At 53.7% G+C, this 25,102-nt stretch overlaps 8 protein-coding genes across 8 annotated transcripts; 3 read left to right on the top strand and 5 right to left on the bottom strand.

Moving 5' to 3' along the window:
* Window positions 1-460: 460 nt before the first annotated feature.
* On the bottom strand, window positions 461-6,398 carry sec16 (COPII coat assembly protein SEC16; the record flags this gene model as incomplete). Its single annotated transcript, XM_056687348.1, has 2 exons — window positions 461-1,044; window positions 1,103-6,398. The coding sequence occupies 2 exons, from the start codon at window positions 6,396-6,398 to the stop codon at window positions 461-463; spliced, it is 5,880 nt and encodes a 1,959-aa protein (XP_056542903.1).
* A 738-nt stretch (window positions 6,399-7,136) lies between these two features.
* On the top strand, window positions 7,137-10,980 carry N7482_005222 (aminophospholipid-translocating P4-type ATPase NEO1; the record flags this gene model as incomplete). Its single annotated transcript, XM_056687347.1, has 2 exons — window positions 7,137-8,943; window positions 9,005-10,980. The coding sequence occupies 2 exons, from the start codon at window positions 7,137-7,139 to the stop codon at window positions 10,978-10,980; spliced, it is 3,783 nt and encodes a 1,260-aa protein (XP_056542902.1).
* Window positions 10,981-13,275: 2,295 nt separating this feature from the next.
* N7482_005221 (uncharacterized protein) lies at window positions 13,276-14,377 on the top strand (the record flags this gene model as incomplete). Its single annotated transcript, XM_056687346.1, has 2 exons — window positions 13,276-13,616; window positions 13,687-14,377. 2 exons carry the CDS (start codon window positions 13,276-13,278, stop codon window positions 14,375-14,377), a joined length of 1,032 nt encoding a protein of 343 aa, XP_056542901.1.
* An 802-nt stretch (window positions 14,378-15,179) lies between these two features.
* Window positions 15,180-16,912, bottom strand: N7482_005220 (putative MFS sugar transporter; the record flags this gene model as incomplete). The annotated part of the gene is made up of 2 exons (XM_056687345.1): window positions 15,180-16,279; window positions 16,351-16,912. The coding sequence occupies 2 exons, from the start codon at window positions 16,910-16,912 to the stop codon at window positions 15,180-15,182; spliced, it is 1,662 nt and encodes a 553-aa protein (XP_056542900.1).
* Window positions 16,913-17,899: 987 nt separating this feature from the next.
* Window positions 17,900-18,223, top strand: N7482_005219 (uncharacterized protein; the record flags this gene model as incomplete). Its single annotated transcript, XM_056687344.1, has 1 exon — window positions 17,900-18,223. The coding sequence occupies one exon, from the start codon at window positions 17,900-17,902 to the stop codon at window positions 18,221-18,223; it is 324 nt and encodes a 107-aa protein (XP_056542899.1).
* A 425-nt stretch (window positions 18,224-18,648) lies between these two features.
* On the bottom strand, window positions 18,649-19,353 carry N7482_005218 (uncharacterized protein; the record flags this gene model as incomplete). The annotated part of the gene is made up of 1 exon (XM_056687343.1): window positions 18,649-19,353. One exon carries the CDS (start codon window positions 19,351-19,353, stop codon window positions 18,649-18,651), a length of 705 nt encoding a protein of 234 aa, XP_056542898.1.
* A 559-nt stretch (window positions 19,354-19,912) lies between these two features.
* N7482_005217 (ribosome biosynthesis protein MAK16) lies at window positions 19,913-20,997 on the bottom strand (the record flags this gene model as incomplete). Its single annotated transcript, XM_056687342.1, has 2 exons — window positions 19,913-20,810; window positions 20,939-20,997. The coding sequence occupies 2 exons, from the start codon at window positions 20,995-20,997 to the stop codon at window positions 19,913-19,915; spliced, it is 957 nt and encodes a 318-aa protein (XP_056542897.1).
* Window positions 20,998-21,270: 273 nt separating this feature from the next.
* Window positions 21,271-24,656, bottom strand: N7482_005216 (FAR11/STRIP family protein; the record flags this gene model as incomplete). The annotated part of the gene is made up of 5 exons (XM_056687341.1): window positions 21,271-22,099; window positions 22,153-22,282; window positions 22,336-22,481; window positions 22,534-22,646; window positions 22,704-24,656. The coding sequence occupies 5 exons, from the start codon at window positions 24,654-24,656 to the stop codon at window positions 21,271-21,273; spliced, it is 3,171 nt and encodes a 1,056-aa protein (XP_056542896.1).
* Between the last annotated feature and the right edge of the window lie 446 nt (window positions 24,657-25,102).

Genomic DNA, 25,102 nt, shown 5'->3' with positions numbered 1-25,102 from the left:
CTGCAAGGGGAACCAGATGGTATGATATACATAATGCAAAGTGATTCGTCTCCCTCACTTCGCGGACGAAATATTCGCAGCGAAGAACGGCAAAAACAGCAAGCTATGTTCACGGCCTTGCGATGCCGAGCTAGCTCAGTGTACGAGAACGCCGTGGAATGGGGGGTGTGCAAGTCCCGTTGCAGAAAAGAAATAAGACACATGCAAGATGCTGGAAGAAGAACACTTGACAACAGGGAATCTCTATTATATGGATGATGGGGAGTTGGGTTTGGTTTGGGGGGGGAGGGGTGCTTGGGCTTCACCGGGATCCAAGAAGTATGGAAATAAGAAAAGCATAAACCAAAAGGCATAAGAGGCATAATGACACAAATGAAAAAAACAAAAGGAAAATCCAACCTGTCAGCAACTGCTGACGGGTCAAAAGGTCACGCACTCAACGCTCTTGAAATTCTCAAGATTACTGAGCCATGACATCAACATATCGGCCTTTCTTTTTGCCCTTGATAGTGTTGCCCTTGCGCGCAGTGGGAGCGCCGAGAAGGTCGTCAATAGAACTGGCATGGGTCAAAGAGGACGAAGGTCGCGGCGGAGGTGGGCCAGCCGAGCTACCAGGCGGTGTTGGAACAGCCGCACCAGTAGAGACGGAACGAGGCAAGCTACCGAGAGGGGGTGGCCCGCCCAGCCCCGACAGTGCAGGGCTGGATGAAAAAGGCGGTGGCATATCGCTGGAAGAGGACTGGGGTCGGCTCCCTGCGGCAGACATGGGAGGCCCAGATGGAGGAGGCATGCTGCCAGAGCTGGCAGCCCGACTAGGCGGCGCAGAGCCTCGTGGAGGAGGCGGCGTCGCACGAACGGCAGCGGCAGAGTTGGGGTCCTTCTTATTGACCCACTTCTTCAGGTCTTTATCATAGTAAAAAGAACTGTCCTCGCCGAGCTTGGCCTTGATAGGACCGCCGCCAGCGTTCTCGGCTTCCTTCTTGCCACCTCCAAACCAGCCGCCGAACCATCCCTTCTTCGTGGTTTGTTGGGCATCTCTCTTAGCTAAAGTTGCAATATTAGTACGAGGCAAAACATGTTTCTAATCGTCATTCTAGCTTACCATCCTCTTCAGCGGCCTTTCGGAATGCCTCATCCGCCTTGCGGTCATTTTCAGACTTTTGCATGGCAGCGGCCCGAGAGGCGAGATCATCGTCCTCATCATCATCCATAAATGATTTCTTCTTGGGCTGCGGTTCCTCGTCCATTGCAGAGGGCTGACCTGGCTGCTCGGGGGGGGGGTTCATAGCCGGAGTATACGAGGTGGGTGCATAAGCATGGCTAGGTGGAGGCATATAAGCAGAAGCCTCTGGCTGCGGCATGTCAGGCGGGCCCTGATAATAAGGCGACTGGATATCTGATGTCTGGTCCTGTTGCCCTGGTGGCTGGTAAAATAGGCCATTCACAGCAGGTTGAGCCGCAGGAGCCACATTTGCGGGCGATTGAGTAGTCGAATCCTCATCAACTGGAGCAAGCGGCATGTAAGATGTCTGAGGCGGGGTCGGTTGATACCCAGTAGTAGTGCCAGGCGAGCCGTACATGGGCGCGTAGCTCTCGACTGGCGAAGCGGGATATTCTTGCGAGGTTCGACGTTGTCCAAATGGAACACCACCGAATGAAGTAGATCTCTGCGAGTCCATTGATGATCTTCCACGAAATTGTTCTGGAGATGCATTTGGCGCATACTGGTTAGGCAAATATCTTGAAGAGCCACCGGCAGGCGCCGGAATAGGCTGAGCTGAGACTGCACCCGGGTAGGAGCCATACAAATCAGACACGGATGGGGAGCGGCTGACGGTTGGAGTTCCTGCCACGTTGGCGAAGGGTCCAAAGTCTGCGGTCTCGCCGGCTTTGCCCGAGGCTGTCGAGGCAGCATCACTATCGTCACCTACGACGAAGCTGTTGAAGCGAGCCCACATAGATCCAGAGACCTTCTCCATGCTCGGCTTCGAGATCCAAGAACCACCATCAGTGGCTGTCTGGCGAAGTCGAGCAGAAAGTTCATCCACCTCAATGAACAAGTGTTGATGGTGATAAGGTGAGGGTCGAGTGGTCGCTTTAAGAGATGCTGCAACCACATCACAATATGTCTGAGCCTCGGACTTGTATCCCCTGTCGGCAAGCTGCTTGGCATGGAGAAGCTTGAAAGCCAAGAGATATGGGAAGCTAGCCACAGGAGAATTGGCTAGAACAGAAGTGGCAAATTCGTAGATCTCAGTCAGAAGAATGGCGTCTTCATCCATCAGTGAGCAAGGAAGGCGTTGGTGATCAGCACCAAGGAGCACAATATTTGCTTGAGGATCATCTGCGCCACCAAAGGTAGCCCCGCGAGAGAAGATGAAACAAATATGCGCCGCCTCCACGCGACCATAAGAAGCCAGCAGGCGGCCAAGAGCGAGTAATGCCTGGTGGTCCTCAGAACTTCGGTTGCTAAGTACCAATCCGACAGTATCCCTCCAGCTATCCAAGCCATCTAGCACATTCTTGGAGGAGCCATGGCCATCAGCCCTACTAATTAATTGATGACCGGCCCGTGCAGATGGGGGTACAAGTTCATCAACGCTTTCCTCGACATTCCCAGCAAAGATCTCGTAGAGCGCCGCAAGCGACTCGGTATTGGTAGTTGTTGATCTGATCTCACGTCGAACGAATTCTTGAACAGCCTGTTTCCAAATGGACCGATCCATAGTAGACGCAAGAATCATTGCATGTCCCCAAAGGCGGCGGTCAACAGCGGCCCAAACCGCCTTTTCCCGTTCGCCCAGAAGCAGATAATCCCGTAGCTCTTCCGTCCACTGGGGATCGGCAGCTACATCCGGCTGGGAGGGTACACCTAGGGAGGCGAAGCCGCCAGACGTTCCAAAAGGACTCATCAGAGAACCCTCGGGCCCAGGCTCAGTGAGTTTTGGCACGAAGACCTGACGGAGGGAGTTCTGGACAGCGGGCGATCCCTCCAAATTACCATCGTTCTCAACCAGAATCTTCACGACCTTCCAAAGCAGGATCTTTTCTTCGTAACGCTTCTGTGTGACAGGATGAGACCGGTCAAACCCAGGAGGCATTTCGTTTTCGAACACAGCAATTTTGCTCGAGAGCCAGGCGAGCACATCCTTCTTTTTAGACTTGGACTTGAGAGGTCCTGGGTGCTGAACAATAGTCTCCGGAGATGGAACCCACTGGTTGATGTGCGAAAACCTGGGCTCGCCAGGACTAGGCTTGATCATCGGGGTGACTTGGCCGGCAGCGTAACGAGGAATCTGCTGAGGGAAGCAAGAAACAACAGCGCCACCAAAGCCGAATTTGAAGATAGGAGCACCCTTCCATCGTTGGAGGGGGTCTTGTTCTTGCCCATCAGTGGGAGCGATGAACTCAAGATGTTGGGAAAGAGCACGAGCGCGACTTTGCATGGAGGGTGGTGCAGGTTCGTACATGTTGATTGTTTTGGTAGGGGAGCTAGAGCCATGCACAGAAGCTGAACGGGGCAGAGTTGTAATTGGCGGCACAATCGCTCGTGGGCTTGTCATTTGCTGGCCGGGAGACGAAGTTAAGGACCGACGAGGTGCAGCTTGAGAATCGGTAGCTGGGTACGATGGCACAGCCGTTGCTTGAACCGGGGCGTAGGCATTGTTTGGTGCAACACGCTGAGCAAATTCGTTGACATACTCCGGGGGTGCGTAGCGGTTTTTAGGGGGCGGGGGAGTCTGCCGGTGAGCCACCGGAGGGCTTGGTCCGTCGACATTGGCAAGACCATTGGGCAGGTGAGCAGCGTAAGGTGAGCCCTGATCAACACTAGGTCGCTGCGCACGAGGCGGAGAGAGATCAACCGAGGGTTGCAGCGAAGGCGGCTGTGGCTGCCGGGCATGGGCCTCGTCAGGCTGGTATGAGACCTTTTCGTGGTACGCAAGAGGACTTGAAGTACGAGGCTGGAATGGCAAGTTGTTGACGTGACCTGGGACAGTCAGGGGCTGAGAGGCATAGCGATTGCGAGCGGCCGGCCCCGAGGGGGGAGGCGCTGGTGAGTACCGCGGCTGTGAAGGCGGCTTTGCCAATGGCTGTAAATCTTGCGGCTTGGGAGAATATCGGGAAGCAACAGGTGGACCACCCGGTGCACTTGAGGCCAATGTAGGAGGGGCAGCATACGGGTCCAAGAGCTCCGGCGGCTGCAGGGAGGGTAGGGAAGGCACGATACTTGAGACCGCGGCAGGAGGAGCAGCGGCTGCATATGGATTTTGCGGCGGAGGAGCAAGCGTCGGTCCAGTTGTCGGCGCCGCGGCAGGGTTAGGTGAGTATCGCCCTGAGCTCGTCGCTGGTCGAGACTTTGGAACCGGCAAGGGCAGCTCTTCGTAGAAGTTCTTCGGAGCAGGTGGGGCCGTTGGTGCAGCGGGAGGGGCGGTTGCTGCTGGAAGGGCACCATACTGAGGCATGCCCTTGTTGGGTAGCGGAGGTGGAGGCATGCTGCTCACAGGCAGGGGAGCCTTATGAGTAGCCGTGAACTTCCGGGGCCGAGACAAGTCGTCTGGCAGATCATACGGAGACTTATAGCCCTCCTTTGACCGTTCAGCAAAGCTCTCTCCTCGGGTTGCGACAGGATTTGATGGCTGCTGGGAGAAAAATGGCGGAATTGAAGCGTTCACCGACGGTGGCGCTCCAGGTACAGATATTCCTCCAACTAAGTCCGCGGTGGGTGGTTGATGGGGCGTATACATGCCAGGGACAGCACCAGGCCGAGTCTGGCTCTGTGAAGTCTCGAACGGGCTATTCAAGCCAGTAGGGCCGGCATTGGTTGTAGATGGGAACGGGCTCTGTGGAACGTACTGCTGCCCAGAGGCCTGTGGCTGAGCAGGTGCATCATCTTCCAAGAGCATATCATCGTCTTCTAGATCCAACGCGGCCTCCCACCTAGCAGCCAGCTCATCTTCCCCGGTCTCGCTCAATTCTGCTTCCCACCGCGCGGCAAGGTCTTCCTCGGAAGGCTCTCCGGCTTCCGTCTGAATTGACGATTCTGTAGGTCCCGATGTGGCCGCGGCCTTGAGAATGTCATCAAACTGAGCGGCTGCTGATGAATCACTTGATGGAGAGTCTACGCTAAACCCTACTGATTCCAACACCTGGGATGTGCTCTTGCGAGTAATATGCAGAGAAGGTTCCTGGCTCCGCTCTGGATTTTGAGCCGAGCTGAAAAATCCTTCTGCGTCATCCTCATCGCTGGCAAAAGGGTCATGGGCAGCTCTTTGCGGCTGCTCTGCGCGCACCGGAGAAATCGGGCTGTCCTCCTCCAAGAGAGAGACTCCTTCTTCAAACCGGGACTCGGCCTCTGGTGGGGCGAAAATCGGCTTCGTTTGGGTCTTCAATTGATTGAAGAAGTCATCCCCATCTGAATCCACATCTTTGTGCGCTTCAACACCCCAAAGGTCAGCGTCGTTGGTGTTCGTCTCCACGGTAGGTGCCTCAGTCTCGAAAAGTGGAACATCTGTCGTTGCTGCAGCTGCTGCCGTAGTCGGAGCTTGACTGACAACCACGTGCCCTAGCCCAATTGGAGGCGTGGGTAGCTGCTCAGCTTGAAATGGCTCGGGATGTGGCTTCTCAAGTTGGGACTGTTCGGGCTGCAGCTGCTCGAATGTCACAATCGGGTCTGGAAGGCTGTCTTGCACTTCATGCAAGATAGTTTCGACTTCAGGAGCAGGCTGTTGTTCGGCTTGAGGTTGCTTCGGTTCAGCAACCGCAGCCGCCTCGACGCGCGATTCCTTGGGGTCGGCGGGTTGTCCAGTCGTTTCGATAGCGGGTACAGTCTTATATTCCGCGTTCACCACTTCAGCCAAGGTCAAGGATTCCTGAGGGTTTGTCGACTGGACATCATTGGCAGGCGGTGCCGATATGGAATCTTGAGCGTCGGCGGATGATAATGTAGTTTCGACCGGGATCTCGGTAGGTTCAGCAGGGGGCGGCAGCGCTTGTGCAGGTCCGACACCGGTGGAATTTGAATCCGATGAATCTTCTGTGGATTTTACGGGGAGTAAGGGCTCGTTGAGGTCCTGGCTTGTTGCGTGATTCACATTCTCAAAGCCGCCAGCTTCTGCAGTATCCTGAACCGGAGGGTTCTCCACCACGGGGGCCGGCTCGTTAGAATCTTCAGGAATTATCGCGGTTGTGTCGAGTGGCATATCCCATGCGGAAAAGTCTCCGTCAGACAGCGGCGATTTCAGGTCGGATGTATGGCCATGCTTTGGGTTTGCAGCGGCCAGGAGATCCGCCAAACCACCTTCCGTCGGGGCTGCTGCAGTACGATGCGAATCATCCTCTGGCCAAAACGCGGGATTCCAGACATTCGTATCGCCCAAAGACGATGTCTGCTGCGCCATGGTTGGTGCAGGTATGGTCGTCACTGCTGACCCGGCTTGTGAGAAATCCGGAGGTAGCGGCAACCTGACACGTCTCCAGTGACGTCCGGGAGGTCAACAATCCCAAACAAACCAAACTCGACGGCGTCAAAATTCAGTGATCCATTAAACGGAATAAGCGATGGAAGAGGAGGACGCGAATTAGATTAAAAAGAAATAAATCATGAAAGCATGAGTTCGCCGTAGACAGAAAAAGAATGGCTCGAATATCCTGAACCGCGACGACGCCCCCAGATTGAGCGATTGAACCCGATTCCATTATGCCCGCTGACTCAGCCTCCTGAAAGTAACTTAGCAAAGTAAAATCATTCTTCCGAGACGACGCGGCACAACGGGCGTGGTTGTGTATGCTTATGTCAACGGGGGTCGGGATTGCGCGTATGCAAAGTCAGGTGATGCGGCGCGTTACAGGCTCCGCCAGGCAGTCACATCTCGTCGCAGATCATTTATCTTCTACCGTCGAGCCTTTTGCGAGAATTGTGGAGATCCATTACCCTCATATAAGCTATCCGCGTTCATCCGTCTCACAGAATACGCGTCTAATTTGTTTCACTCATCATGCTGCCGCAGAACCTCAATGCTACTTTACTGGTTATCTGAGATATGATCCTGCCTGTACTGATAGAGCTGGAACGCACCACGCTGCCTCACAGCTCATGACCAAGTCCTTGCGGAACTCCCCTGGCATCACCTATAATCATGTCTTCCTCACATGACTACCTGCACCCTCTCGAGCAGCCTGGCGACTCTGGCGAATACTCCGGCTCTGATGACGACGACTTGGACCTCGAGGAGCTTGACCCCGATACCGCACCACCCGAACACTCGCGGGTCTCCGGAGACTATACGAGTCGTCCACGAAACTACGGGCCTGGAATTGCCTTACGAAATTTGCGTGTCGGCGTGGGAAGTCGGTGGAAACGGAGTGCATCTGGGTACGGGGAGGTGGATGAGGACACGAATGCGTTGCTGGAAGACCGCCGTGAAGATGGACTCCGAAGGTCTAATGGCAGCTCACGATATTTAGCGGAAGATGATGCGCCACTGCTTGATCGTCGTGATTCGACTCGGTTGTTCCGAGAAGACGAGCCGTCAAAAAAAGGCGGCCGATTACGCCTCCCAAGTCTGAGAGGCCCAGGTTTCCTGCGGAGTGCGACAAATCGACTACGGCGAAATTCGGATGATCATGAGAACAAACCTCCGCGCGAGGTCCTTGTCGGCCAATACCAGACGACAAAATACCCGGCTAATGTCGTCTCGAACGCGAAATATACCCCCTGGAGCTTCTTACCTCGCACCCTGTATAACGAATTTTCCTTCTTTTTCAACATCTACTTCCTGCTTGTCGCATTATCACAAGTCATCCCAATACTACGAATCGGCTACATGTCTTCATACATTGCACCCTTGGCGTTTGTTGTCTCTATATCCTTGGGGAAGGAGGCCCTTGATGACATTGGTCGACGTCGACGGGATGCAGAGGCAAATGCAGAAGAATTTACCGTGATGTCTCTCGAGAGGTCGAGCCCGATGGAGATGACGAAAAAATCTCGGGATCTGAAAGTTGGAGACGTGCTCAAAGTTCGCAAAAACCAGCGTCTGCCTGCTGATGTCGTGATTCTGAAGAGCGTCTCCAATGATTCGAATTCTGACCGTGAACGCCAAGTCGTGGTAGAAGAGCCCGCCCCCGGGCCATCTGCTGATCTTCTGGAATATCCTGAGCCTGGACCTGCTACAGAGACATCTGATGCGAATGCCGCAGACGCCTGCTCTGCTAGTGACACTTTCATTCGAACTGATCAGTTAGACGGTGAAACTGATTGGAAGCTTCGGTTACCTTCAGTTCTTTCTCAAACACTACACTTGAACGACTTGACGCGACTCAAGATTACCGCCAGCGCCCCGGACAAGCGGGTCAACGAGTTCATTGGCACAATCGAACTGGGCCCTCCCACCGGGTTCTACGATGCTCACGTCGACAAATCAACTTCTTCCACCAATGGTGAAGGCCAGGTTGGCGAGAACCAAGGTGCCGACACCGCCCCTTTGACTATCGACAACACCGCCTGGGCCAATACCGTCCTCGCTTCTAACACAATTACCTACGCCGCAATCATCTACACCGGGTCGCAAACCCGAGCTGCCCTCTCAACGTCGCCTTCTCGCTCTAAGGTGGGCCTATTAGAATATGAAATCAACAATCTGACGAAAATTCTGTGTGCATTGACGCTTACCTTATCCATTGTGCTGGTCGCCTTGGAAGGGTTTGAGCCCACTAACGACAAAGAGTGGTACGTCGCGATTATGATCTATCTCATTCTATTCTCCACCATCATTCCGATGAGTCTTCGAGTCAACCTGGACATGGCCAAGTCTGTTTATGGTCGATTCATCGAGCGCGACAAGGACATTCCAGAAACATTAGTCCGAACAAGCACAATCCCGGAGGACTTGGGTAGAATTGAATATCTGCTCTCTGACAAAACTGGGACTCTGACTCAAAATGGTGAGTTAATTGTCTTCAGCACTCCCGTTCATGAAGATAATGAAAGCTAACGCCAAGCTAGAAATGGAGTTGAAAAAGATCCATGTCGGCACAGTTTCCTATGCCAACGAGGCAATGGATGAAGTGGCATCGTTCATTCGTCAAGGCTTTGCAGGCAATGCTTTAACGACACCGTCAACTGTATTTGGGACTCAAGCTGGCCAAGCGGCCGCTCCGCGTACTAGAAGAGAGATAGGATCTCGGGTTAGAGACATTATCCTGGCGCTCGCACTTTGCCACAACGTCACGCCTACTGGCGAGGAGGAAGAGAATGGACGAAAAGTGACGAACTACCAGGCATCATCTCCCGATGAGATCGCTATTGTTCGATATACCGAAGAAGTCGGCCTCAAGCTCTCATATCGCGACCGCCAAAGTATCGTCCTCGAGTCCACTGACTCCAAGCAAGTTGTCGTCCGCGTCAAGATCCTCGACATCTTCCCCTTTACCTCCGAAAGCAAGCGCATGGGTATCATTGTTCAATTCGAACAAAGTGAGGCCGTTCTTGAGACGGGTGCCAGTGCTGAACCGGAGATCTGGTTCTATCAAAAGGGTGCGGACACTGTCATGACATCGATTGTTGCGGCCAACGACTGGCTTGACGAAGAAACTGCAAATATGGCCCGTGAGGGTCTGCGAACTCTGGTTGTTGGACGCAAGCATCTTTCCCCCCAGCAATACCAAGATTTTGCTGGCAAGTATAAGCAGGCATCGCTGTCTCTTCAATCACGGGATGTTGGTATGGCCAAGGTCGTGAGCGACTACCTGGAACGAGACCTTGAGCTGCTCGGTGTGACTGGTGTAGAAGATCGCCTGCAGCGAGATGTCAAGTCTTCACTAGAGTTGATGCGGAATGCCGGTATCAAGATCTGGATGTTGACCGGAGATAAAGTGGAGACCGCTCGTTGCGTCGCTATCTCTGCCAAGTTGGTCTCGCGGGGACAGTACATTCACACCGTTTCCAAGGTGACAGACAAATCAGCTGCCCAAGAAGCTCTTGACTTCCTGCGAAATAAGACCGATTGCTGCCTGCTTATCGATGGCGAGTCACTCAACCTGATGCTGGGGGAGTTTCGAACTGCTTTCATCTCCGTTGCGGTGCTCCTGCCTGCAGTTATTGCATGCCGTTGCTCGCCAACGCAGAAAGCTGAAGTTGCCAACCTGATCCGCCAGCACACGAAGAAGCGTGTCTGCTGTATCGGCGATGGTGGCAATGACGTCTCCATGATCCAAGCTGCCGACGTTGGTATTGGTATTGTGGGCAAGGAGGGTCGCCAGGCCTCGCTCGCCGCCGACTTCAGTATCACGCAGTTCCACCACCTGACCAAGCTTCTGGTTTGGCACGGCCGCAACTCGTACAAGCGGTCTGCGAAGCTTGCACAATTCATTATGCATCGTGGTCTGATCATCGCCGTGTGTCAAACCATGTACAGCATTGCGGGTCACTTCGATCCGAAAGGTCTGTTCATCAACTGGCTCATGATCGGATATGCTACTGTGTACACCAATGCGCCCGTCTTCTCGCTCGTTTTTGACAAGGACGTCGACGAGCGTCTCGCCAATCTCTACCCTGAACTGTACAAGGAGTTGAAGACAGGCAAGAGCCTTAGCTACCGCTCGTTCTTCACCTGGGTTCTCATTTCAGTCTATCAGGGTGCCGTCATCCAGGGTCTGTCTCAGATTCTGCTCCATACCATCACAGGGCCGCGTCTGATCAGTGTATCCTTCACGGCACTTGTCCTAAACGAGCTGGGCATGGTCGCCATTGCCATCACGACCTGGCATCCAGTGATGATCGTCTGTCTGCTCGGTACTCTCTTATTTTACGCTGGCAGTGTTCCTTTCCTCGGTGATTATTTCAATCTCCGCTTCGTGATCACTCTTGACTGGCTTTGGCGTGTGTTCGCAGTGTTGGCTGTCTCGCTACTTCCCGTCTGGGCTGGCAAGTTGATCAAGCAGTCATGGAGTCCTCCGAGTTACCGGAAGGTGCGAGGCTGATAAGATTTGGTTGTTGGTAATATCTGCGGGCATCTTAGCAATTTCGTTCTTCTGTGGGTTTGACCTGATTTCGTCTCTTTTCATTCTTTTCCATTGCGCCCTCTCTCTCATAGCTCCAGTTTGGTCCAACTGGAGCCGCCTTTGTATATCCATCCCCAGCATATTTCTACACAGCGCACATTGGGCGTTAGAAGCGTAAACATTGTTTTGATTTTTCTATCCTACAATCTGTACGAAAATCTGGGCCTGAAAATGAAACCACTACCACATTAGCCATGCGTACCTCCACAACCAGCCATAGCCTATATTTAGAAAGTGGATATCACTTGTGAGGATCTATTTGAGCATCCATTCACTCCGTAGTCTTCAGCGGTTCACTATTAATGACCGGTACAGGAATTCTTTCAAAATTCCCCCAGCTAAGTTTACTGATATTGTATAGAAACTTCATTCTTGAAGAACGAATATACCTCAGACACGCCCCCCAATCGCAGTATCTACCCGTGCGAGACATTTCTCAAACTGTCTTCCGGCGTCTGCAACAAGAGCCCGATATCTTTCGCGGTGTACGGGCAACCATCCCATATTACCAGCGCGAGAGATTGTACAAGATCATGCCTGATGGACAGCATGAGCAAATCATCGACAATTTCAAGTTGACTGCGGCCCAAACAACTTGACAGAATGGGATTAGATGGGGAAAACGGAGATTTCGTCACGAGAGGATCAACCCGATCTCTTGGTTTCTCGTGCAGTAAAGAGCCTGACTGGTGGTTCGGCTCTTCTTCTCCGGTTAATCAACGCGATGGGAGACCTTTTTTGATCCTCGAGGTAGGGGTATCCGAGTCATCGAACCAGCTCCGAAATGATGCCCGATGGTGATATTCAGGTCCTCTATTGCCGAGCAGAGGCCTCTAATTGAGGGTGAGGTGAGCTCATTCGCTCCACTTGGCCCAACGAAATCCACAAGGGGCCCCGAGTTCGAGTGAGGTAATCCGAACGTCAAGTCAATAGAGCCTGGCTGTAATCTTTGCGGCGGTTGCTATCTGCGCTGCCCATTGTGAAAACTGACTGCGTAGAAAGAGAAGAGTGGTGGAAATCAGGTAGATTGGTTAGATCGAGAAGATATAAGTGAGCGGAATCTTAATAGTGACGGAGTAATAATTACGGAGTAGCGATATCGTGGTGGAGTCATCAGCCTCGGAGCCAGATCCTTAACTCAGCATATACTGTGGTCTGCCAGGTTGATGATACTCTATTAATCTGATATAGCCTAACTATAGTAGGGTTGTACGGCTATGCAGGCGCTTCCCCTACCGGAAGCAAGAGCATTCTGAATACTAGCCTTTGTGTATGAAATAGTAGATTTGTAAGAAAATAGTGCTTTGCCATTATACATAAACAATAACTAAACGCCTATTGTGTGTCCTATAGCCCTTAGATCTTAGATTTCCCTCAGATCTCACTTAGATCTCCCTTAGTCTGGCCGCCTACCTCTCCTGTATCTCCATCCCATCCTGGCAATCTCATCCTCCTGCTTCGTTCTCTGTTGATAGAGATTCAGTGTCGAATCGACGATTGGATTAGACTTTGGTCTTGGTCTGATTCAACTCGGCGCTATATTCATCCACAACCTCTCAGTGAGCCGTGGGTCTGCCAGGTTGCCGTTAACTACGAGTCCCTGGGCTCTCGGCATCAACCTTCCGTGGGGCAGGGGGGGCCACTTTGAACGCCCCAGCCGCCATGGAGCCGCACTGCCCCCAGTCGGAAGTCCTGCCTATTTCCAGCATAGAACTAAAAACAATGTAAGTCAAATCCCCTCATCGACTCGGTAAAAGACCGCCTGCTCCGCCTCTCGAACGCCGAAGACTTGCACCCCTTCCACTCCGCCAATCTCGGACCCCTTGTGCAGAGCCCCAGCGCCGCTGACGCAGACCGGGGCGAAATCTATTCTCGACGCAACCACACAGACCCATGGCGGGCCTGATGAGCCCGTAGCACCCTCCAATCTGGTGCGGGGAGGGCTGGTCACTCCAATGCTGGTAGCGCGGGTGGGGATAGACCCCAAGGAACCTATGAGCGGGCTTCTGTTCCATATAGCACCGCACAGAGACCAGCATCGTGGGCAGAGGAGAACCAACTGAGCGGTGCGAGATGCCGATCACTGGGGACTGTTGCGACCATATTAATCTTGCTTACCCAGTCTGGGTGCTCTACTCCTGAGCACACTCCCTGCGGTACCTTCCTCCTCTCCTTTTCGCCCTCCCCCCCTAATATGCCTTTGGTTCTCCTGCTATGACGACAACTACGGATTTCGGCCCTCTCACGAGCATTTTCTCTGCGCCGACAGGCTGTGCCACGGAACAATGGGTCGCGCGTCAAGCCAGCTCGACCTGGCTCCGTTGGGGCGCGGGCTGCAATGGCAAACGTGTGGGCTACGACTCCAACTGTTTCCCTCCCGGATGGAGCGCGGGCAATTCCACTACAGTCCTGAATAAAGCCTTCAATCCAGGTTACGCATGCCCGTCGGGATACACCACACATGCCAATGCCACGGGTACCGCCGCAACGAAACAATACGGCGAGTACATTGGCAGTATAGGAACTGATTCACTCGCAATCTTGTGCTGTCCCACGTAAGTGTCTATTACCTCGCCTTCTGCGTGACAAGGCAACGTACCTGTGGTAACATGTCAACATGACTAGTCACTATGATTGGAACGGTGAATACTGCAGCGGCAACCAGTACCAAATCGCAACACGCAGCTACCTTACCGTCGAGAACAGCAAATGCACCACAACGTCGGCCCCAGCATACAACGGCGTGAATGGCCTCAATGGCACAATGGGCGGTGCCTACCTTCAAGGCACACCCATCTTCCTGATCCAAAAAGTCGGCGCCACGTACGATCTCCCAACCTCAACCGCGGGTAGTTCCTCAAACGCAGCGAGTGGGGGTCTCTCGACCGGCGCGAAGATTGCGATTGGCATCTGTGTTCCAGTCGGTGTCCTTCTCATCGCCGCGATAGCGTTTATATGGTGGCACCGGCGGAAAAAGGCCCAAAAGGCCCAACCCGCCGCACTATCAGCCCAAACGCCCGGACCCTATGCAGAGCCGTTGAATGGTAAGCCGGAGCTCGATGCGGGTGGCGCTGTAAAGCCCTACGTGAAGCAGGAGCTGGATGCGAGCCATGAAATTCACCCCGGGAAGCCCGCTGTGCCAGCGGAGCTGCCAGCGGTGCAAACACCACAGACGCCGGTGGCGGAGATGGCAACGTCCGTGAATAAAAGTCCAGATACGCCCCAAGCTGAATTGCCTGGGGACGGGGTGATGGGGGATGCGGTGCCTTCAAGGATAAAAGCAGAGGCAACTGACCCCAGTGGTGGGGAGGAATAGAAGTCAGAACCTCCCAAGGAGACATGAATGGTCAAAGTAATGCGATGTTTGGGCCTTAAAAGGGATAAGCCGGCACCGGTTTAAGATGCTTTCACTTTCAAAGAGTTATTGCAGCCATTCCTTGTAAATATTTTGTCTTTATCTGCAGTATCTTGCTCCAGCGCTGCATATGGATTATTTTTTAACGTCACTCTACTATTGCCTATCCATTTTTTTTCTACGCGGGCCTATCGGCCCACCAGGTCCAGTATAAGGGGATGCATTAGGCAGGCCAGCTTTCAAGCCGTCAGGATGTGTGTGCAGTTCCCTCGGGATGTTCCAAGGGATATGTGGTATCCCACGTTGGCCAGTCTGTCCATTGAAATGAGTCTTGGCCTGAAACCAGCCGGGTGAAGAAGCGGTACACCGGAGACGAATCGCAAAAGTCTAGATCTGTCAGCTCATAGGTAAGGCTTCTCTCGCTCCGTAAGTCTACGGGCTGGGGCTAGTCTACAATAAAAGAGGGCGGAAAACCAGGAACTAAGCAATGACAGACGCCCTCTACTTGGACGGAATACGGTAAAGTGCGGTGGTTGTGGAATTTTTAATTTTCAATTTCTTTTTTTTGGAAAAATTATCCAATTCGTAAAGTAGAGTTTGGGGGGTATATTGCAGTGCGTCTTTATGTTCACATCGTCACCACATACCACCATGCTCATGCCAGAAGATGAAGCGTTAGCCAAAGGATATAAGGCAAAATAAATAAAATAATACATCGTCAATCTCCACTTCAAATAAAATCATGACCAAATCGTTCAACTCCCTAGTTGTACGGCTCAGGGGAGAACACCTTGCGCAGGCGGAAATGCGCAAGGTCTTTGATGACCTGCGAAGTCTGCTTGAGGTTCTGCTTAACAATAACAGACGTGGGCTTGGAGAAGAGCTCATCAATCTCCTCCAGAGACTTGTTCTTAGTCTCGGGCATGAAGACAATCTGGTAGAACCAGCCCACCACAGCAATGCCACCGTAGAAGCCGAGCGTCAAACCGATACGGGTCATCGAATTCATCATGCGGCTGAAGTTGTAGGTCACGATGAACGAGCACAGGAACAGGTTCGCGTCAGCGGTGGTCATGCCGTACGAGCGCAGGTAGGTCGGGAACACCTCTGACGGCACCACCCAGGTCAAGCAGGCGTACGAGCCGAAGAAGCCCATGTATAAGATGATACCGGTCAGGTAAACGCCCTCGGCGGCAGCAGGGTGCTGCTTGTAGTCGATAGTGTAACCAACGCCGACCAGAATGAGGCCGATGAAGAAACCGGGCAGCATGACATTCGCCCAGTAGCGACGGCCAAAGCGCTCCATGTACAAGACAGCGGGGATGGTGCCGATCAACAGCGCGCCGCCACCGACGAGCGACATGAAGACAGAGGTCTTGTCGTCGAAGCCGATGTTTGCCATCAGGGTGGACATGTAGTACATGACGGCGTTGACACCAGTCAACTGGCCGAGCATGATCATGATGTTGGCGTAGACAATGGCGCGGCGGGCACGGGGGTCGGTGAAGAAGTCCATCCAGGGGTACTTCTTGGTCCGGGCCTGCTCCTCGAACTCGGCAGTGACGGCCTGGCGCATGCCCAGGAACTCTTCTTTGGACTCCAGGTCATTAAAGCCGCGGATCTTCTTCCACACGCCATACGCGGCGACCGGCTGGTTCTTGTGCATCAGATAACGAGGGCTCTCCGGCATGAAGAGCATGCCGGCGAGCAGGATGGTAGAGAAGATCAGGGAAGAGCCGAGAATGTAGCGCCAGTTACCTGGCACGCTCACGAACATGGCGGCGACGGCGTAGCCGAGGACTTCACCAAGGGCAATGTTGAGTTGGTAAAGCGAGACAAGGTTGCCACGGACCTTGCGGGGAACTACAGGTTTCGAAATGTTAGTCACGTCTGCGCAGCATGGACATGCATCATAGAAAAGTAGAGTCACTTACCACACTCCGCAACATAGACAGGAACGGTACCGCCCTCCAAACCAACGCCCATACCCAGAATGAAACGACCAGCGAAAATCATGCCGAAGTTGATGGCGCCGGCCTCCATGCCAGCACCAATGGTGTAGAGAACGCAAGATAGAATGATAGCCATTTTACGGCCAAGGTACTCGTTGGCGGGGGACAGGATCAAGGCACCACCAACCGCACCGAGGGGCATGCCCGCGTTGACCAAACTGTTCCTCGAATCGGACAGGTTCAGATCGTGGGGGAGGTAGAGGTTGGCACCGCTGATCAGAGACTGATCCAAACCAGAGAGCAGACCTCCCATAGAGGCGAAAGCTACCAAGACATAGGTGAAAATGGCTGGGTTCGCGAGGGTAAGTTCAAATCTGGACGTAGGCATGGTCTGCAGCTGTTCCTCCAGAAGTTGCAGCTCGGAGTCCATGGCTGCCTCATCCAGCTCGTTGTCGATCTTCTGATCATGGACATCGTCGATCTCCAAGGCGCCGGCCTCCTTGTGGGCACCGTGGGGCGCCTCGGCATCTTTGACATCAGACATGGTAGGGGATTAGGGACACCCTTGGGGTGGGAGAGGTATAAAGAGCAATGAAGTTATAGGTAGGAAGAGAGGCCCGGGGGAAGGAAACTATCTCAGGGTCGACGGTCCGATCCCAGTGGGGAACGATGGGAATACAAGGAAAAATGTGAGAAATTTGCCTGTCCAGAAAGAATATCGAAACGCAGAGAGGAGGAGGGGCGGCGAGGACTTATACGCTTTGGAGACCAGAGACTGACGCACGCAAAACACAATAGTGGAGAAGCACCAGCCGGCGAAACTGCGAAAGAAAAAGTCTAAAACCCAGCCGGGGATGCGCCCCAGCTTCTCCCAATTCCATCTGGAGTATGGCATCCGTCTCTAGACTCCAGGATGTGGAGAAGGACCCAGCCGGGCAGCCGGGCCAACCACGGGATCGGGCGACGACGCAGCTAGCGAAGAAAGAGAAGAAGACAGGGAGCACAAAACTCACCGGCCACCCAAGACCGGCATAGCTGCCCGATGGAGGCGTGTCTGACAGGGATTCCAAAATGTGGAGGAGGAGAGGCCGGGGAATTCGAGGGGTTGGATCGGATGTTTGGACGAATGGCACTGGGCGGAGAAGCTTAACTAGTCGCCGTCCCAAGGGTTGAGTAGGGAGTTCAGCAGCCAGCCATGACGACCTACCCTCTCCAACCATACCATAATAACAGCCCGCACAGATCAGCCCATCGGTCACAGGCTACCGTCGGCATAGCGCTTCTGGAAGATTCCCGGCTTCCCGTGCATCGCAGCGCCAGGTTCGGCCTGGCAAGTGGGTATTGTTCGTGTGGCAGACAACAATGCCGAGTCGATAGGCCGGAAGACTTAACAAGGGGGGCGATCCGAAAAAAACTCGGGCTCATTGTAGGAGTCGCAGGAGGAAACCGGGTCTGTCGTGGCGTCGGACAGTCTCCGGCTTGCAGACAAATTGTATCATTACGCAGCCGCAACGCTGGGTTGGGGAACCCCATGGAGTCTCCAGTGCGCGTCGGCGTCACCTCGGCGAAAAGCAGCATCGGTTGTCTCCACTCGGCGCTCAGGGACACGCGGGGCCGGACCCACGATCTAGACGACGATTGGATCTCAGGAAACCAGGTTCCGAACCTTGCTGTGCTTGCGGGGGCTTTTGGGTGGGAAGCCATACAACACGGGAACTTGGTGGCGGTGTTTCGCGCCAGCCGTCTCGGGGGGCGCAATGTGGGAAATGCGGGATTTCCCGGTCTCACACATGCCGAGGGCGTCATTCGCTGGCAGTTAAGCTTGGTGGGCGGTGGCTTGGCCAAGCGCATCTAGGCAAGTTTAGGTGGCACGAAGGAAAAAAATCGGAGGTCGTGCATGACCAGCAGATATTGACATCCCAGGTAGCAGACCCAATCATCAGTCTGGTTTCGCCGCGTACCATGCCCTGCTGAAGCCGATGTTGGGGGTTGCTTGCGGTGGATATGCGAAGGTCGAGACTGCCGTAGGTGTTTCCATTGGCGCGAGCCAGACCTTGCCTGACATCACATGATGCTATTATGGCCGTACCTTCGAAAAGGGAAACATCATAGTGGATACTACCCAAAGGGAATAACCCTGCTATTTATTGAGTTCCACGGTTTGGTTTGTTCTCCGTATGTACAACAGAAACAGCGCAGGCAAATAAGAAGAACAAAATCAGACGCCTGGCGCCATGCTGACGGCAATGCAAACAATCCAATGCAACCCATAGTCCTCGCCTACCATTGCCTTCCCCCCACGGGCTTGCGAATACTCGGATCGATATTAGGGCTCGGGGATCGCACCCCATGCAACCGTGCCCGCAGTCGCTCCTGCGCAGAGCCAGCCCCAGCCCTGCTGTCTTGGCTGGACCGCCCAGACTGCGCCGACTGGTACGACCCAGAACGCTGGCTAGGCAGAGGGCGAGCCCCAGCAGGGTGTGAACCTCCCGTCGAAGGCGAGTGAGACTGGGAGTGCGTGAGCTGTGGCAGGGACGACATCGCCTGTCCTGGCGGCGCGCTCTTGGCAGGCGCCAGCGCCGGCATGCTGGCACCACTACCGCGGCCGCGGCGAAGACTAGCTGTTTGAGCACTCCCAGGCGTAGACGCGCCTGGGTCACCCCATAGATCACTCAGACCACCGCCGCCCCGGCCATGGGCACTGGGGGCGGGGGGTTGGCCGTATTGTCCGGAGGAGGCGGTCGCGATGGCACGGGGAGCTGCAGAGACCGGTGCCTTCGGATCTGGAGGGAGCCAAGCAGGAAATGGTCGTCCCTTTTCTGTATAGTATGCTCGAAGGGCGTTGGAGATGTGTGAGCAGTCTTCGTTCTCCGGGTCGTCCCCCTCGTCGCCTAGTGTGATGGCGCGGCGCAGGCTGTTGAGCCTGGAACCCAAGGCATTGGAGATGGAGGATGAGGAGGTGAATGACGCTAAGTATGAGCTCATTTCGCTGCTTTAGGGTGTGGTGTGACAGTCGTAACGTAGTCGAGCAACTTGGGGACCGTAGAGGACAGCTTCGAAGTGGGGTGGGGTTGATGCGGAGCTGCAGCCCTGCAGGCACCCAACGTCGCAGAGGTGTTGGAGCCGTGCGGAAGCGGATGAAATTGAAGATCAGTTCGATCTCACAGCTGGAGATGTTTGGAATTATGTTCGACAAAAGAGCCGGCTTCTGCGAGTCGTGAGTTGGGTTGAAGAGCGGCGGACACGGGGATCGCCCAGTGAAAGAGGGAGCCGTGAGACCGCCAATGCACGTGATCATACACAGTGTTTCAGAATAATTGAGCATTCGCCATCGACCTGAGACTAATACGATTCTACGGTAGAGAAACTAAATGAGAACGAGATGAATAGACATATAATGGTATCCTAGACCCATATGGACAGACAAGTATAGCAATTGATGCAATAACTGGGTACGATGCCCAATCATAGTAGAAACATAAAACTCGACCGACAACGCCATGCAAGATCAGATAAACTTTTCCCAAACCACCAAGCGAAGAGTTTACGCCATAACATGATCCTTGCCAGCACCCTCGGTTTCGTACTCGATTTCGATGCGAGGACCCTTCTTCCGCGGCTTGACCTGGGGAGCAACATGCTTGCGCTTAGCACCAGGCGCAGGCTTCTTCTCGTCCTCGCTGGGTCCGCTGTCCTCGTCGCTGTCATCGCTCTCATCATCCTCATCGTAGTCGTCGCTAGAGTCAGCCGAGTCGCCACCCAGCCAGTCCTCAATATCCTCCAGGTCCTCCTCATCCTCGAGGTCGCTGACGTACTCGACCTCGCCAACGCCCTCTTCCTCCTCATCCTCAATCTCCTCTCCATCATCCATATCTTCATCACGCTCACCCTCGCCAGCACGCTCCAGGCCACGGAGCACCTTCTTCCAGATACCCTCGTCGACATTAAGCGGCTGATCGCCGTAGGCACCACTGCGCAGACGCTCAATAAGCTCACGCTCGATCGCGCGCTCCACCTTGGCCGCAGACAGGGCTTTCCTCTCACGAGTCTCCTCGCGCCGGCGGATCTTAGGCGCCAGCTTGGGTACGATCCTCTCACCCAGACGGTCTTCCTCCTTGGCGATGTTCTTCATGCGAATTTGCACCTGTGTCAGGCGGGTGAGACGCTGCTTGCATTTGTGGACCAGGAACTTTGGCCAGTAGATCAGGCGCTCGTCGAGCTGCTCCAGAGCCTTGGCATAGTTGGATGACAAGCGCACACGCTCCCACCACTTGCTGGGCATGTGGGCGCGTTCAACGGTCTTCATGTACAGGTACATATTGCCGGTTTCCGGGTCGGAGCGCACCGTCGCATACCGCGAGTTGGCGAGCGGGCAGGCCTGCCGGTTGCACAGGCCGGTCACGTTGTATTCATTGCGGCAGAAAGTTTGGTCCTTTGTGGTTCTGGAGCGAAGAAAAATTTCAGGTTAGCAAGATGCGAGATCTCAATTTGCAATTTGATGCCAGGTCTGACGATGATTTAAATCCAGCAGAAAATTTCTGGGTGGTCAAAAATCAGATAGGGTACTTACTTGAGCTTGTAGGAGCAAAACTGTTGGTTGATAACCTGCCAGACAATTTCGTCCGACATGATGGGCAGGGAGCGACGTGATGTTCGGTGCTGGAGAGCCGCTTCGTTGCCCAGGTGTTGATCGAAGAAAAAAAAGTAGCGGTCACGTGAGAGCGCTTATCGATACGCGCGCCGTCACTGGCCAAGACACCGCCAAGAAGTATACACCATTAGCGCAATGGACAATAAACTGGAAACCAATATTTTTTGAATAGCGGAGAGAGAAAAGGGAACAGGTCATAACAACCAGGGTATATGCATTTCGTCTATCTCGCTGTGCAGTAGTCCATATGCTCATTGCGTCCAGCTACCCTCCACCTGCATTTGGCCGCTCTCCCACTCGGTCCCGTTCGCCAGATGGTTGGTCGGATCCGAGTCGTCGCCGACCATTTCCTCAGCAAACCCCCAGCCCATAGACTCCAACTCGCGAACAAAGAAATCACGCTCGTTTTCCATCATGGCGGCGCCCTCGGGCCCAGCCATTACATCCTTATACTGGCGTAGATGCCACCAGTGCGTCAATCCACGGAGCGCCTGCTCGAGAGGCAAAGCTTCTTCTACTTCAGCGTCCACATCCGAACCGGCGAGCCAGTCATCACGAAGCTCCGGTCGGCAGTACAGGTAAATAGCGGTGATGACGCGCATGTTGCTCTGACGCCATTTACGGCCGCAGTAGGGTACTTGCGACTTGAAAAGTTTGAGGGTGTAGAATCGAAGATGAGGGTCGGGGATCTTAAGACCTTTGCGGAGGATCGTGCTTGACTTGTACTGCACGAGGAGAAGGCAGCGATGTGCCTTGTCGCGAGTAATCTTCTGCATAATGTGCAGGTAGTTGATGGCGGAAAAGAAGTTGCGGAAGGAGAATACAGTGATAGGCTGCTTGGGCAGAGGGGCCGTGGGATAACCTAGCTCATCAACCTCAGGGCGTGTCGGACCGTCAAGCGTATCCGAAATGGTGTCTTCTGGAGTAGGTCCCTGGAAAGAACTGCTACCGGTATTCAAGTTGGGACGGTGGCGGGAGATTGGAGGTGGGACGGCTTCATCCTCACTCTCGGTGTCACCGTCGCCCGGCTGTTGAGTCTCCGATGCATGATCGGATTGTTCGCTGCAGAAATGAAAGAAGCTGTTCGTAATTAGCATCATTCATTTGACAGAAGGCAGATCACAATTGCTTACGCCAAATCTTCACGGTCATTCTTCTGCGCCACGGCGTGGTCGACATCTTGATGGGCGAACATCTTTAAAATCAGAGGCAAGTAGTTCGAGTCAAGTAGCAATTGGGTCATATATTCAAATTTAAGAATATCTGCTGAAGATCAGTAACATAAACGCAAACAATGGGGTACACATGTCACTGACGAGATCGCTTAAACCACTTCAACAGGAGAAGTAAAGTCCCCGATACGGCTTTGCCAGTAATTTCTCGCAGCCGTATATTATCCAGCTCGTCAATAGACGTATCAGCGAATATGTCTCCAGAGGATCCATTGATTCCATGTCCATTACTGCTTGGTGTTAGAATTTGACCCCACTATTTGATATATCATTCTAACATACCTCATAGTCTGAGAGCTTTGGGAATTTGCCTGGTTGACCACAGCACTGACATTCGTCAGAATTATCTTCAGGAAGACAATTGTGATGGATTGGAGATGGGCCAAGGTATGAGCCTGGATAACAAAAGGGTTACTTATGTAAAGATACCTCGAATCAGGCTGTAAACTCACGTAAAACCCTTCCACTGCATCCAGCCGTCGCTGTATATCTGGATCCTCCGTTTCTTTCGTATGAGGTCTGGCCTCGCTATCTGACAGGTCCAACCTTTCCAGGTCGCCAGTCGTATCGTCGAGCGGCGGAAAATCAGGAACTCGCTGAGCCTGGTCAAAATTCCAACCCCGGTCATATTTCATGAAATTCTCACGCTCGTTCCACAGCTGCTGCATCGCCCGGGTCATCTTAACATGTGTGGAGAAAAGTTTCCCGGCTTCGATGACGGATGCGGGCACATCACTACCCTCCCATCGCTTGCCCACCAACACATCCTGCCGTTCTGTCGTGCCCTTTCCGCCGATACGGTTGCTGGTATCATCCAAAGGGGGATACATGAGCGGGAAGTTCTGATTAGTCTGGTAGTTCTGTTTCTTGCCGGCCTTTCCTCCAGGGCCAATGGGTGATGGTGGTGGAGACGGCGCTGGGGTCGCAATATGAACGGCTTGTTGGAGAATGGAGCCATTTCTGCCGGCGATAGATGGGCCAACTCCGCAGAAAATACCATTTGAGGGGTTTATCCTGTTTGGATGTTGCGGGAGAGGTGGTAGAATTGAACTGTTATCAATCTCTAAAGGGACATTAGGGGGAGGAGGATTGTAGGCAGGGTATTTCGATGTAATCTCCTGGCGAAAAAGATGGTAATCGAGGGGCTTCGCTGTCAGGAAAGGTGTTCTTCGCTTTGCAGCATCCTCTTCAGATATCAAAGATGGCTCCAGCACTGCCTTCGCCCTCTTTAATTGATCGCTGCCACCGAAGACAAGAAGAATAGCCTTCCACAGCAAGAGAATAATTCTCGTAAGAGGTATATTGGCGGATTCATCCCATCGCAAACGCGCAATTATCTCAACAATAGTGACGAGCAAACACGGATTGGACTCAGCAAGAGCATCGCGAATCGAAGTATTCGCTGGATCTCGAGCTTCCTGCCGTCGGCCGACTTCAATTGCGAAATAGAGCAAAGTAAGCACCAAATTGGCTTCGCGCTCTGGAGCGGCAATATCGCCTGGGTTAAGCCGTTCAAACTCAATACCATCTGTGTCGGGACCCAGAGTAGCACGATTCTTATCGAACAAGTGGGAAAGTCTCAAAGTCAACACCGAGATGCCAGAACATTGCTGGAAAAGTGCAACATTCTTCTCAATCCACGCAATTTGTAGCGATTTTGACCGCGGTGTCTCGGTTGCTGACTGGGTGTCCATGTTTGCGGGATATTCCGATACAGCTCGCCCTGCTGTCACACCCCATACACCGGTGACAGCATAGCAGATATTCTCGAGGGCTTCCAGACGCACAGAAACATCCGCATGTTTCAAATGATCCAAAGAGCGCGTCATGAACGTTCGTCGAATATCCTCGGAGACATCTACCCATGACTGCCCACTGGTTCCCGAAGTATTTGGCGGACAGAATGCACTCCATTGCCTGTCGAAGGTCGCTTTCATGCCCATCAGCATCACACGATCGAACTCATTGTACTGGAACCACTCCTCCAGCTCGTCTGGAAATGGCTGGGAATCGGCATATTCGAACGCATAGGCCGGTTGTTCCACCTTCGGCATCTCGTGGACTAGATTCCGCAGCTGAGCCAAGCTTAATGAGTCCGTTGGCCGGTCCGAATTCTGTTGAACAGGTGCTGGGGGGGGAGGCTGTAATGGCGGTGGAGGGGCTGACCCCTCTCGTCGAAGCCCGGGTCGTTTGGCGATCGGCTCCGGCTGAGAGGGAGACTGAGAGGGTATCGTCTCAGGTGCGGCAGAGGAGGCCTGCTCGTGCCGCGGACCCTCCTCGACCTGCTCCATCAATTGCTCATCTGAGACGGGAGTGATATCCGTGCCGGTTTGGTCCATCTCATCGGCCTTGACGATGTGGTGTTCAGGCATGCTGGGATCAGAGGCGGCGGCGGAGATATCCATGGTGTCCTTCACACGAGATCGATTTTACGAAAACACTGGACGGTTGATCGCAAGGAGGGGAAATATGGCGTGTCGTAACAGGAGGGACATTAGGATGAACGAGTGTTGCGAAGAAAAGAGATATGTTTGGGGTGTGAGCTGGCCGCGGCAGGCAGGATCATCTCGCAGCCTGAGCCATTGTCGCGGTCTGGTCAAGCGTCGTGCGCAAGCAAAAGCAGAACGCGGAGTTGCGGTGATCGATGTTAGCTGATATCAGTCACGTGGTCTACGCGTATCGGCGATTCTCCGCCTCCACCGCCCTCCGCCCTCCGCCTTCCGCGGGTCGCCCCGCCCGTCAAAGGAAACGGCACCAGGCACGACGTCAAGCCTTGCTTGTCAAGTGACCACCATTGCAACCCGAAGAAGAATACATGCTCATGTTATATGCTCTACATCCTGTACATCCA

The sequence above is a fragment of the Penicillium canariense genome (assembly GCF_028826845.1).
Source record: "Penicillium canariense strain IBT 26290 chromosome Unknown utg000003l_segment0_segment0, whole genome shotgun sequence".
Taxonomy (NCBI): domain Eukaryota; kingdom Fungi; phylum Ascomycota; class Eurotiomycetes; order Eurotiales; family Aspergillaceae; genus Penicillium; species Penicillium canariense.
Note: the sequence above shows the minus strand (reverse complement) of the source record. Positions and strands in the feature narration are given on the sequence as shown.